The following is a 14,072-nucleotide window of genomic DNA, read 5'->3' on the forward strand; positions in this document are numbered from 1 at the left end:
GTTGCTGGATAGGAGAGTACTTACAAGCAAAGGTTTTCAAACTTTTAGAAGACTGTGTCCCAAAAAAGCAGGGTCTCCAGCTCGCAGGTATCTGTCTGTGCATTGCACACAAGTAAAGGAAGCAAGGGACCATACAGGTAGGAGTGTAAATTGGTTTGCACACAAGTACAGGAAGCAAGGGGCTATACAGGAAGGAGTGTAAAATTGGTCGTAATGGATAAGACCTATTTTCGGACTTAAGGATGGTCACTGCAATCCCCAACTCCACACTCCAAATCTTAATATATGTATTATCCATCATCCATTCACCTATCAGCTTTTCATAATATGGATAGGAGTTCCTGGCATGTGATTCAATCTAGGTAATTGCCAGTAGATATCCCAATTTTTTCTTTCACGCTTGTACAAATAACTTGCAACCTCACTTAGCTCAGAATTGCAACTCCCAGAAAACCATGCCCTTCCCTACTTTATTCTCACCCTATACCTGCATCTTCTCCTTTACTGAAGCCTTACTATTCTATTCTACCTTCTAGCAACAGGCTTAGTCTATGTCAACATTTCTATAGATCCGCATGGCTCTACACAATCCCCTCTTTCCATCTTTTTTTCAATCAGCAACATGGCAGAAACTTGCCATTGTTCACCAGCTCAGCCGACCTCCCAATTTGCACCACTGCCCTCTTTTGGTATCAGTTCACATTTTGTTTCTAACACTTTTTAACACAAAGTTGAGAGGTCTCATTTTTATTCCTTACCCAAGTTGTCTGGTATCTACCAATCAGTATGTATACATCATTGTCACATATATTGTTTACGGGTACCATACGGCAAGTTATTTTTAGGGTATAATATGACAAAATTATATTTCTCGGGAAAATCTGGGAATTTTTTAATTAAAAAATTAAAAACACCTAATAAGTAAATACAAAACAAATAAAGCAAATAAAAAATTAATGATAAGTCATTGAAAAATGATTAGATAAAATCATAAACATGATAGGATGTGGGTGAACAATATTATATTAAAAGAAAATAATAGCCATGTGTAGGATAACAATGTAATAAATTTTGTTGGTCCCCAGGCTAGACCCAATTTTGTCAACCGCATGATATAAAGGCCGAGTTAATGATGGAGTCAGCAAAATTATCTTCCATCATAATTCTAATAAACACGAAAATGTAGTAAGAAAAGCTAGCAAAAGATCATAAAGTGCTGTGTTCACCTTAACTACTGAAGAATGGCGTGAATACAAATTAAAAGGTTGAGACAAATCATTCAACCAAATATCCAGCTTCTTTTTCACTCTTCCATCAGTCTGTTCCAAGAACCCAATCTATTCAGTTCAGAATTTGAACAAGTATAGAAAAGAAATGCATATATATCGATCCACAAAATTCCATTCTACTAAGAGATATATGCAACTGTTAGCATATATACATTACATACATTTTAAATATATGAAAGTGTTTTCCTGTTCTTTTGTTATGCTTTCCTAAGCATATTTTCTGTGTGAAATAAATTTAACCTATTGTTACCTCAGTAGACATTGAGATTATGCAGGATCTAATTTCCTCGAATGTGGTAGGCATGCGTTACAGATCATAGTTGTGCTGCTTTTGAACTGTCAGAGCTCTTTATATATACTTGCCTCAATAGACATTGTCAGATTGCGCAAAAGGATCTAATTTCATCGAATGTGGTGGACCTGTGTTATGTCCACCAGATCATTATTGTGCCGCTTTTGCGCTGCCAGAGATCTTTATATATATATACATACATATATATATATATATATATATATATATATATATATATATATATAAGAAAATGTGTAAGAAACAAATGCTTCCAAATGTCATTTTGTAAATCCAACCCCACATATGTGATCTCAAGGTTTCTTTACTGACGACAGCTTATGGATCACTCCAATCTGATACGTACCAAGTTCTTTCTGTGAGCTAGAAGCAAACAGCTGAAAATGCATCTTATTTTTGTCCGCTCTCTTTTGCAGCCTTCAAATTACAAACAAAGGTTGACTATAGGTCATTAAACATGTGAAATTCATCTGTGACATCAGATTGGTACAAACCTACATGGATTGTGAAACCTCAACTAGATGGCACAAAAAATCATGCACTAGTATGTCGGTTTGTGCATGTGTATGAATATATGCATGTGGGTGCTATCTATCAATGTAGTAATCGAGATCCATACAAATCTGTTAGGCACAGTATCAATAAGGTTTGTGTGGGGGAGCTTGTCATGCATTTCTTAGTTTCAGTCTTCAGTCTCTTTGTGTTTCGGGTCCCTAGTTATGAACCAGCAAGTCAGTTAGCCTGTAATCAGGTCGGGTGGCCAGTCCAGTTATGGAATAGACCCAGCCCACAACACTCATATATATTGTAAGAGGAGTTAACCCTAAAGGGAATGAAGAATTTGAGACATTAAGACAAAGCTGGCCTCTGTCTCTCGTGTGGGTGAGTGCATAAATAGGAGTTAGCAAGAACAGTGTTAACAACTGGTATTAGAGCCGATGGGCGACAGGGTTACCGCGAGGGATGCCATGGCTGCTGTCAATGCTCACCGGACCAGAATGGAGGAGATTGTGGAGATGGTGGATCAGTGTTTCCAAGCAATGGAGCGTTAGCACCAGGAAGCAGATGCAAGGATGCAGTCGTTTCTAGCAGAGCACCAGTCCCTGGCAGCAGCGACGAGGAAGCTTCTACAACAAGGTAGAAACACCCCCTCCAGCCTTAGTAGCGAACACACAAAAACAGCAGCACTGACTGGGAGTCCAAGCAGAAGAGGAGAGGCACAAACTCAGACTCCGCCACAAGGTATGCCGAATCCTGCTTCATCTGTGCAGGAGAGGGAAAACAGCCATGGGGGGAGGTGGAAACCAGCGAAGATGGATTTTCAACGATTCATAGGAGAGGACCCACTGAGTTGGATTTTTAAGGCTAACCAATTCGTCGAGTGTCATCGGAGATCGGCCAGTGAGCCACGCTGCAGTGCACTTTGACCGTCCAACAAGCTGTTGGTATCGGTGGCTACCGGCACAACAAGGAAAACCGTCATGGACGACATTGATAGAGACGATGAAGGCATGATTTGGACCTTCATTTACCTCGACTACAACGTCGAGTTATCAAAAATTAAGCAAAGAGGCACAATTGTGGAATATCAGGAGCAATTTGAAGACCTCAAGAACATGGTGAGGGGTTGGCCGATGGAAGCACTAGTTGGGGCATTTGTTGGAGGACTCAGTGATGAAATTAGAATAGAAGTCCAATTAGAATCGAAGTCCAAGCAGCACGCCCTCGCAGTTTATCAGACTGTTTTGAACTTGTGAGAATGGTAGAGGAAAATAATAGAAAATTGGGCGGTATCGGCAGACAGTGGAGCAGCGAGAGGAGTCAGCTATTGACTAGATTATACCCAAAAAATTCAGGTGCAACGATGGGTGAAAAGAAGACAAACCTGCCCCCCAAAACATGCGGTTTGACGTCTCACACCTGATAAGATAAAGGAAAAGCGCACGAGAGGAATATGCTTCCACTGCAACCAGCCTTGGAACCTTGGGCATGCTTGCTGAAAAGTACACATGTATTTGGTGGAAGAAGAGGTAGATGATCGGCAGATGGGAGATGAGGACTCGACTGGGGAAAATCCACGAGAGACAAGGGACGAGCAGCAGCTTGAAGTCGGCCTACAGCCGGAGATATCCCTGCATGCCTTGGCAGGAGATGAAGTACCACATCTAATGCATATTGAAGGACACCTCTGAAAATGTGACTGCAACAGTCACCAAATAAATATGCAGTAGAAATAGGCACTAAGGCCAAGTGGAGATAAGTAATATTTATTCAAATGACTAGAGAACTGCTATTCATAACAGCTTATTTTGTACAAGGAATAGTGAGGTATTTATACAAGAGAAGAGAGCAGAGAGAAGATAGAACTTGTGACGCTCGTTGTTTGGCAGGACGGGTCGGGTCAGGGTCCAGACCCGGACCCGAGCCCCTCACTCGTGAGCGAGCCCGACCCCGCCTCCCCTCCCCCGTCTTTCCTTCTTCTCCGCCTTTCCCCCTCTTCGTCTGCTACGATAGTAGCTTGGTGAAGCTCGAGGGCGGTGGGTGGAGCAGCGGCGAAGGTGACTGAAGGGGGCAGCGGCAGCGACGGCGACGGAGGTGGCAGCGGCGGCGGCGGCTTGGTAAAACTCTCTCTCTCTCGTTCTTTGTTTCCCTTCTCCACCACTCTCATGTTCCTTTGCCCTCCCTATCGAATGCTCTCTCTTCCTCTCTCTCGCCCCTCTCTTTCCCCCCCCCCCTTTCCGATAGCCCTCTCCCACACGGTCCCTCTCCTTACTCTCCCACCGACTCTCTCTTCTCTCTCGTCCTCTCCCCTCACTACCCTTCTTCCCTTTTCTGTCTGAATCTCTCTCTCTCTCTGTCTGTCTTCCCTTGCCTCACGTATCCTAAGTGAGCTCGTTCTCCCCATTTTCTTTCAAATTGTTTTTCCCCTTATCCCAATCGAGCACTCCCTCACGGTTTTCAACCTTGTTTGTTAGGATTCCAGCTTGGGAAACGTGTTTTTCCCCTCCTAGCAGCGAGTAGGCAATGTTGGTGGTGGAGGTTTAGCACGATTTTTGCCGTTCGGGGACCGATTGATCGTTTGAGGTGACTGCCGGAGGCGTTGCAGCAGTTCAAATTCTTGATTGAGGGTGAGGGAGACCTAATCAAGCCCAAATTATTGACTATTATCTTTTAAAGCATTTATAATTATGGTTCGAGCATGCTAGAGCTTAGAATTGATGATTTTGGGACGCATGTTAGTAATTTTATTTTTGGGGGAAACTTAGGATTTGCGTTGGAAAGTGATGATTCATGTATTTAATGATCGTTTAAGCATGATGGGTTATTTTTGGAAGCTTTAGGGAAGCATGGTAGAGATTGTGAGGTTGTGGGGAAGATTTAGAACCGTCTTAGGGAGTGTAGCGCAGACTTCGGTGAACGGGTGTATCATGAAGTTAATTAGGGATATATGCGTATTGGGATGTGACTTGAGGTTGATGTCTTACTTAAAGAACGTTATTGAGGAAGGAATTAGTGACGGTTTGATTGATGGTTGAAGGCTTTGATAATTCGAGGCAACGTCAAGACGTAAAGGAGGAGGCCTTGTGGAGAGCCCGTTGGTCGACACTACCTGTCGACACCCTCTTGAGGCGACAACACGTGCCTCAAGGATTTTATTTTTTGTATCTGTTCGTTTCTGTTTGAATGGTGTAGGCATCTAGTAGAAACCTTATTCTCGTTTATGTTTGCAGGTGCACCGGGCTCATCCCGTCGACCTTGAGTTCGAAGCTTGAGGCATTTTGAAGAATTTGGTGAGCGCGCCACAGGTATGGCAACTTTCCAGGCAAATTCCTGCCTGGGGCAATTGTGTGATTGAGTGCTCCTAGGATCAAGGGATCCTAGGATTGTGATGTTAATTGATTGACTGTTTTGTGATTGAGTATGTGTATGTTGCTTACATGATATGAATGAGTTAGAAAGATTATTAGTCATTCGTTTTAAAAATGTTACGCATTGGCATGTGCATGCTAGAATTGATATCTGTTTAAGACAGATGAGGCGGGGTATCGAGTCGAGTGTCTCCTCGACCCCAATTGTGCATTAGAAAGCATCATAGAATGATAACTGCATAGGACAGCTACGAGCCAACCGCAGATCGAGACTACTCTCTGTGGATTGGCTATGTTTTTCAAAGAGGTGATTGACATGATTGATGTGATGATTGATATGAATGTGTATGTTGTTACATATGCATTGCCATGGGCAATGATGCTAATGGATGTTTTGGAGGGTGGTTGTACCCGTATGGTATGACGGCTAGCAATGACTGTTACTGTATGTATAGACCTCATGTGGAGGTAATCGGAGGTGTGGGTGCACTCGGGAAGTGTACTAACCTCGTGTGCTAGCCAGTCATCTTGTGAATGTGTAACTATAATGATAAGAATGAATAACTAAGAGATGAGAGGCCAGTGGGATGTGGCTATGTGTTTGGGAGACGTCCCCCTTGATTGCCACTGGTCTCGCCTGTCAGAGCGCAGGCGGTGCAAGGCCCCAGGGTTCTGTTGTGTGTTGTGCTTGGAGCGTTGGGCTCCTGCCTTCCCAACCTGGGTGTCCTAGGGAAGGCTGAGTATCTCACCTTGGACTTCACACATCCAGGAATGAGTGCTCTACCGCTGTAGCGGGTGAAATGGATCCATACTGTTATGGGCCACCACGGGGGTTGTCTCTCGGCTGTAGGCCGCCCGCGGTGTGCACGTGCCTGTGTTGCACCCACAGGAACTGTTAATGCACTAAAGTTAATGAAAATGCAATGTGTTTGACAGAATGTATGTGACTGACGTATATGTGATTGATATGAATGCAAGTATTATGTTTAAGCATGCTTCGCATGTGACTGGTGTTGAGTTAGTGTGGCCATCAAGTGGCTTTTACATGTCGCACTCAGACACGACATGACGACAGATGGGTTGATATTTGTTCTTTTTTTTAGCCTTACTTGAGAGGGTTTGGCATTTTCCTGGCTTGTTGTCATACTGCGAAGGCTGAGCCTTCAATTGTTTTCTTTTTCAGGTTTTGGCGGACCCGGGGCAACTGGTTGAGCAGATGGCTTCACTCACGTCCTACTGGGGTGGTTTTGGGATTGTCGTTTGTAGCGCCGGCGCGTCATGTTTTGGTTTTATTGATGTCTTCTTTTTGTTAGGCATCAATGTTATTGATTTTGGGGCATTTTGGTCATGCACATAGATGTGAATTTGTATGAAACAAAATGGTTATATTAATGAAAGTTCGCCCCATTGTTTTGTATTGCTTGGCTCATCGTCAATTTGAATTGTTTGGTAGTCACACCTCGATGCTTTATGTTTTGAGGAAAAAAAAAAAAATAGTTTGAGGGTTAAAAGGTCGGGGTGTGACAGAACTAGCCGTTGGACTAGTTCCAACGGCTCATAAAAGAGCCATTGGGACTAGCCACTGGCTAGATCAAAGAGTAAAAAATTAAAAATTAAAAAAAAAACCTAAAAAGGCCGACCTATCAATAATACATTATTAACACATATATCAGCCTATATTTATGTATGTAGTGTTCATACATAAACATAGTAATATATGCATACATGTACCCTATTTCTTAACAGCCTCATGGGTTGAACAGTGAGCGTTCTGGTAGATACAGGCTCGACGCATAACTTCATTTGCGAAAGTCAACAAAATCACTTGGATGCAGAGTGGAAATGCAACTTGTGTTCGATGTAGTAGTGGGGATAGCAGCACGCTCAGATGCAAGGGCAAGTGTGGAGTTGAAATGCTGGAAATCCAGGGACACCAGTTTCCAGTAGAGCTATACACCCTCGCCATCGCCGGCGTAGACCTGGCCCTAGGGGTCCAATGGTTGAGAAGCCTGGGAGAGGTCATTTGGGACTTCGTCGGCATGAAAATGCACTTCAACAAGGAGGGAGAAGGGAAGTCGACATTGAAGGCAATGCCACTAAGGGAAAGCAAGGAGAGAATGAGGGCTAACATGCTGAAGGGAAATGCAGCATCCTTCGTTCTGCTGCTATCTGCTGAGTCGACAGCAGAGACACCAACGCAGCTTGCTCAGCAAGGAGGAATTAATCCAAGCAGATTATCAGCCTTGTTAATGGCTTTTAAGAAGGTGTTTGAACTACCAAAAGGGCTCCCTCCACAGTGCAGGTCAGATCACAGAATACCACTGCAAAAAGGAGCAGAAGTAGTGAATCGACGCCCATATAAGTACAGCCATCAGCAACACGAAGCCCTAGAAAAACTGGTGCAAGAAATGCTCACAGAGAGCAACATACAACCTAGTAACAGCCCTTTCGCATCGCTGGCCTTGCTGGTGAAGAAAAAAGATGGGAGTTGGCGCTTTTGCGTCGACTACAGGGCCTTAAACGCAGTCAAGGTGAAGGACAAGTACCCTATACCAGTCATCGACGATCTCTTAGATGCACTTCACGAAGCTGCTTTCTTCTCAAAGCTGGACCTGCATGTTGGATACCACCAAATCTGAGTGGCAGAAGAAGACATTCCGAAGACTGCTTTCCATACGCACAGCGGCCATTATGAATTTAAGGTTATGCCATTTGGGCTAACCAATGCTCCAGTGACTTTTCAGTCATTGATGAATGACATCTTCTGACCATATCGCAGCTTCGTTCTCTTTTCTTCTTTTGTTTTGTTTTTTTTTTTGACGACATCTTAGTGTTTAGTGCAGAGGAAGAGTCACACTTGCAGCATCTATGAGTGGTTCTCACAACACTGCAGCAGCATTGTCTGCACATGAAGCTATCCAAATGCACCTTTGGAGCTTCCCAAATTACATACTTGGGGCATGTTATCAATAAAAGTCAAGTAGAGATGGAGGAAGACAAGGTGGAGGCAGTATGACAGTGGAAACAACCGCAATCCATTAAGGAACTGAGATCGTTCCTGGGGTTAGCGAGATATTATCGCAAGTATGTCAAAGGGCACCACTCACTGAGCTGCTCAAAGGGGACAAATTCTGCTGGAACCAACCAACAGAGACTGCTTTTAACACCCTGAAGCAAGCCATCATGTCTGCCCCAGTCCTGCGCATGCCAAATTTCTGTATACCATTCGCTGTTGAATCAGATGCTTCGGATCAGGGAGTGGGAGCTGTTCTAAGCCAAGAACAACATCCGATAGCATTCTTCTGCAGAGCTATTGGACCTTCATTCCATAACTGGTCTGCCTACGAACGTGAACTAATGGCGATAGTACTAGCAGTGCTCAAGTAGAAGCATTACTTGATGGGCAGGAAGTTCGTGGTCTTAACCCATAGCCTGTGGTATTGTCTAAAACAATAGTCGCTGTCCCCAACTCCACAAAAGTGGATTTGCAAACTGATGGCCTTTGATTTCGAAGTGAAATTTAGAAAGGGGAAGGAAAATATGGCATTTATGTTGTTACGTACATGCGATCACAAGCGAGGAGTCCTAACCACTATTACCGAGGCCCATTTTAGTCTGTGATCAAGCAGGCCCATCACACAACAGGTCAGGAAGAGACTCCAAAACAATTCACAGAAATGTTATGGGTATGAATGGCAAGATCCATACATATATTATCAAGGGCATCTACATTCCACCAGAAACGGATCTGCCACAACTACTCGAGGATTATTTCCACAATTCTAAGGCTGCAGGCCATGAAGGAGTGGAAAAAAAGTACAGGCGTACCAGGGCCACCTTCTACTAGCCAGGGATGAAGTGAACCATTAAGGAATATATTCAAAGGTGTGAAGTCTACCAACAAAACAAACATGAAACAAGGAAGCCCCGAGACTGCTGCAGCCATTAGTAGGCCTAGGCCCAAAACCCGAGCCCTGGCCCAGCCCAATGCCCAAAACCCGATCTTGGGCCTGGCCAAGCCTGGTCCAATTAAAATAAAAATATATATTTTTAATATAAAATAATTTTTTTGAATATAAATATATTTTTAATAATAAAAAAATATATTATTATTAAATAAAAATAATATAAAAAATTAATCGGGCCCCATCGGGCCGAGCAAGGCCCGCCCGATACATTATCAAGCCGGGTACCCATTGGGTACCAGAGCCCGATGTCCAGGCTTAGTCATTACCCATTCCAAATCAAATATGGGAAGACATTTGAATGGATTTCATTGAAGGTCTTTCTAATTATAGGGGTAAGTCGGTGGTCATGTTGGTGGTCGACCGATTATCCAAATACGTACATTTCATAGGGCTAGCTCACCCTTTTACAACCAAATCAGTGGGACATGCATTTCAAGACTCAATAGGGAGGTTACATGGCATGCCATACTCCATTGTGAGTGATAGACTCTGTTTTCTTGAGCGCGTTCTGGAAAAAACATTTCCAACTACAAGGGACAAAACTGCAGATGAGCACGGCCTACCATTCGCAATCAGATGGTTAGACCGAAATCGTTAACAAAAGTTTGGAGACATACCTCCGTTGCTTTGCAGGCCAGCAACCAAAAGTTTGGGCAGACTACCTTTCATGGGCCAAATTTGCGTATAACACAAGATGGCACTCCTCTATAGGTATCTCCTCTTTTGAGGCTGTGTATGGCAGACCCCCTTCCGACTTACGCAGGTACTAGCCGGGCACATCCAAGGAAGAAGTGGTGGACACCAGCTTCGTTGCAGAGATGCAGTGCTGGCAGACCTCAAGCAGCATTTAGCCACAGACCAAAACCGAATGGTAATTCAGTTTGGAACCAACAATTCAAGGAAGGGGAGTGGGTATGCCTTCGCAAACCACCCCATGGACTGAACCCTTTGGGGAAGAACAAAGGGCACAAGCTGTCTCCAGGATTTGTGGGTTCTTATCAAATCAAGAAAGAGTTGGTTCACTAGCCTACGAACTGAAGTTACCAGAAGGGACCCTCATACATCCAGTCTTCCATGTCTCCAAACTCAAGCCATGTTACAAGGCACCCACAGAGGAAGAAATAGCTCAGGCACCAGCACTGGAGGACACTCCACATTTGATTTCCTACAGAAAATTAGGAACGTGCAGCATACACACAGTAGATGGAAAAAAGGGGATAGAATGCCTAATCGAATGGTCAGGCTATGAAGATCTACCTGCCATTTGGGAACCAGCAGAGAACATTCAGAGGTGATTTCCAGAGTTAGCACCTTGAAGACAAGATGCTTCATTGGGGGATATAGTTGTTAGGCACAATATCAATAAGGCTTGTGGGGGGGGGCTGTCATGCATTTATTAGTTTCAGTCTTCAGTCTCTTTGTGTTTTGGGTCCTTAGTTATGACCCAGTGAGTCAGTTAGCCTGTAATCGGGTCAGGTAGCCAGTCCAGTTATGGAATAAACCCAACCCATGACACTCATATATATTGTAAGTGGAGTTAACCCTAAAGGGAATGAAGAATTTGAGCCATTAAGACAAAGTTGGACCCTGTCTCTCGTGTGGGTGAGTGCAAAAACAGGAGTTAGCAAGAACAGTGCTAACAAAATCACACAATGAAAAATGTAAGTAATCAAAATGCCTGTAAAGAATACAGGGAGGCAGTCGTCAACCATTTCATTTTGTAAATGTTTTAAAACTCTTTACTTTACAATTTGGGAAACATGTCAAAATATGTTCCCATACGTGTATTACCGTGTTAGCATGCTGATAGAGGTATGGGACCATTTTTTGTCGTACCCATGTTATTTGTCAGATTCCTGTGGCCAATAAATATAGTGTACCTGATCATTTCACATGAGTACTTCAATAAGGTCCATGTACCCGTGTCGCCATACTAAGTACTCAAAATGGGTACTTGGACACACTTGGGTACTTTTTAGATCAAAACGGATCCAAACTACTTAATTTTACGTGATTTAATTTTTTTTCAACTCAGTTTTCATTATGTTTTTAGAGTCATTGTTCATTAACATATTGTAATGTTTTTGTTTAAAATCACTTGTTTACTTAAATGTTGCTTTCATTTTGACTTTATATTATTTTTGTGTATATAAATATATATATTCTTGTTGTGCCCCGTACCCACATATTCTAAAGTTGTCCTGTTCGTACCCATACCTCCGTACCCATACCTGAACCGCATCCGTACCCATGTGAGTTAGATGATCATATACAATTACTGAAGTAAACCTTAAGAATTTATATCTTGTGAATCGAGATGTCAAATATAAAATATCCCAATTACTTCTTTGATAAAAAATTGAGAGAACATGATAACATAAACCAACTTTATGTTTGAATTACTAAGTTAGTAATTTAGCATTCTACATCATCCACCAAAATTTTGGGAGCATTAGAAACTATAAAATGAAAACAATGATATCCTCAAAAGATGATATACCAAACAGAACCTGTAAACTCAACACAAGTAATGACAACTCTTTTTTGAAAAAATGGAAAAAAGGAATAAATTATACCCTTGGCAAATTAATGAATCCGATTTCAGCCAACAAACTTGCAAATTGAACACGCATGTCTCTGTTGGAATAAATAAATACAGATAGCACAAAGACTCAAGCTCAGAAGACAATCAGTTCAGAAGTAAGAAAATTAAAATTAGACAAATTTGTACGATGTTAAATTTTTGTGTGTATGCTAAGAGCTTGATAAGACCACAATTAACGAAATACCTAGCATTACAAAAGTAAAAGGACGAAAAGAAACAACAAGATTTTCCAGATTTTGGAAAAAATAAGCAGCACAATGAATGTCACATGAATGCAAATACAGAAAAAGGAAACCAAATAAAATTACTGAAAAAAATACAAACTCTTCCTATTTCATGAAAGCTACAGAAATATCAAACAAACTGCAGTAAAATAAAAAGATGTTTGAACTTTGAATATAAGAAAAAGGACAATATTAGTATATAACAGAACTAATACAAGTAAGCTGCCATGCAAATGAAAGTTAGCATCCATAAATTAGAAAAAAAGGAGGGTATTCAAAAATTTTGATGTTATTAAAACAGTGGAAGAGTATTTGGAAACTTATACCAAGGCCTACACAGTGGATATCCAGTATCAACCCAAAATTTACCAAAATTGAAAACACCATCAAATTTGGAGACTGCATATTCAAACCGTGAAAAGACAACCATCCATGCCCAAGAAGGGCCTCAAACCTTCACGCTACCTATAACAACATTGGTATGAGGGTGAGAAAGCTTCCCAAGACTCTTTACAGGCCTGAACCATGGTGAAAGTCAATCAATTAAAGGCACTCTAAGCCCACTTCTCAGATGCATTTAATTGAGAGTAGGGTTACCCAAGCCAAGAGTCAAGGACTCAAGTCCAAAGAAGACTGTTCAGCTCATCCGTGGTTCATAAACCCCAGCTTTAGCTTTACCCATGTACATTAAGCATTTCATGTGTTCATAGGCACAATCAACCATTATATACTAGGGATGGGAGTGGAATATTTCACCCTTGCATAAACTAAAATACCTTCTCATATCACAAAATTCTGTCCCAAAGTCCAAAAGAGGTAACTTAAAAGTATTTTGTATAGATTTCTTTTTGTCTTAACCACTAAAAGTGGCAAAAATATGCAAATACACTTGGGACGTCCATAAGGTTGAGCCATGTGTAACAGTATTTTCTGACTTCGCGGCTGAGAACTGACACCAGTGGCTGCTATGATGGGATTCCTATATGCCATATAGGTAGTTTCGATCCGTGCCCCAAAAGGCTATGAACTATGACAGCTGGTAGCATGGCAGACAGGATATAAACCTTTGAAGGTTTTCCAAAAATCTTCCACATAAGACTATCCCCAAGTCCTTCCACAAAAATAGGCATCATAGACCACCCTCCTTAGCTTGTGACAGATCCATTTCTGTTGTTTCTCCTTTATATGTATGTAGATTAGTGTGGTCGGTTAGGGTGCAATATTTTTCTATTCCAAGAGAAGGATTGTCTTGTAGTTAAGTTAATATAAAAGAGGGAGATAGGTCATGTCAGATAGAGGGAAACATGACAGTTCAACAGCCCTTTCTTCCTCCTGTCTTCTTCCTTCATGTAGCCAGCTTGTACATATTCAAGAATTTCTGAAGTCCTAGCAGTTCATGAGATGAATAAAACAAAAAATAGAAATACACATAAAAGAAACATAGTAGCATATTATTACATTCAAAACATATTTTCACAATAGCTATTCACTAAAACCTCTAACTTATACAGTAATCAGACAGAAAATTAGCCAGGGAATAAATTAAAGGAGTAACATGGACTACTAACTATGTTTGGCAGAATACAGTAAGTAAAATACTAAGAAACTAGACCTTATTGTATACATCACCGAGCTACTCAAGAATGATGCCTTGCAAAAATTTTGTGCAGCTTTTTCTCCTTTCTGCAGGTCAAGAACTCATTAGTTCTAAGTTCTTTGGGGTATAAAACATGCTATAGAAAACAAATACAACATAATACGTTAATAACCAAAGGACAAAGCCTCAATTATGGTCATGAAGCTTGAT

At 41.8% G+C, this 14,072-nt stretch overlaps 1 protein-coding gene across 7 annotated transcripts in view; it reads right to left on the bottom strand.

Moving 5' to 3' along the window:
- Positions 1–14,072, bottom strand: part of LOC116248144 (DExH-box ATP-dependent RNA helicase DExH7, chloroplastic) — a 98,904-nt gene that overhangs the window by 5,042 nt on the left and 79,790 nt on the right. For 6 of the 7 annotated variants that reach the window (XM_050076069.1, XM_050076070.1, XM_031620763.2 and 3 more), the window contains 3 exons: positions 13,878–13,948; positions 12,013–12,073; positions 1,227–1,319 (listed from right to left, as the gene is read on the bottom strand). In XM_050076069.1, coding sequence (XP_049932026.1) covers positions 1,227–1,319; positions 12,013–12,073; positions 13,878–13,948 — 225 coding nt within the window. The remainder of the gene's footprint in view (positions 1–1,226; positions 1,320–12,012; positions 12,074–13,877; positions 13,949–14,072) is intronic. The other variant, XR_004170969.2, reaches the window with a different exon arrangement.

This window comes from Nymphaea colorata, chromosome 2 (genome assembly GCF_008831285.2).
Source record: "Nymphaea colorata isolate Beijing-Zhang1983 chromosome 2, ASM883128v2, whole genome shotgun sequence".
Taxonomy (NCBI): domain Eukaryota; kingdom Viridiplantae; phylum Streptophyta; class Magnoliopsida; order Nymphaeales; family Nymphaeaceae; genus Nymphaea; species Nymphaea colorata.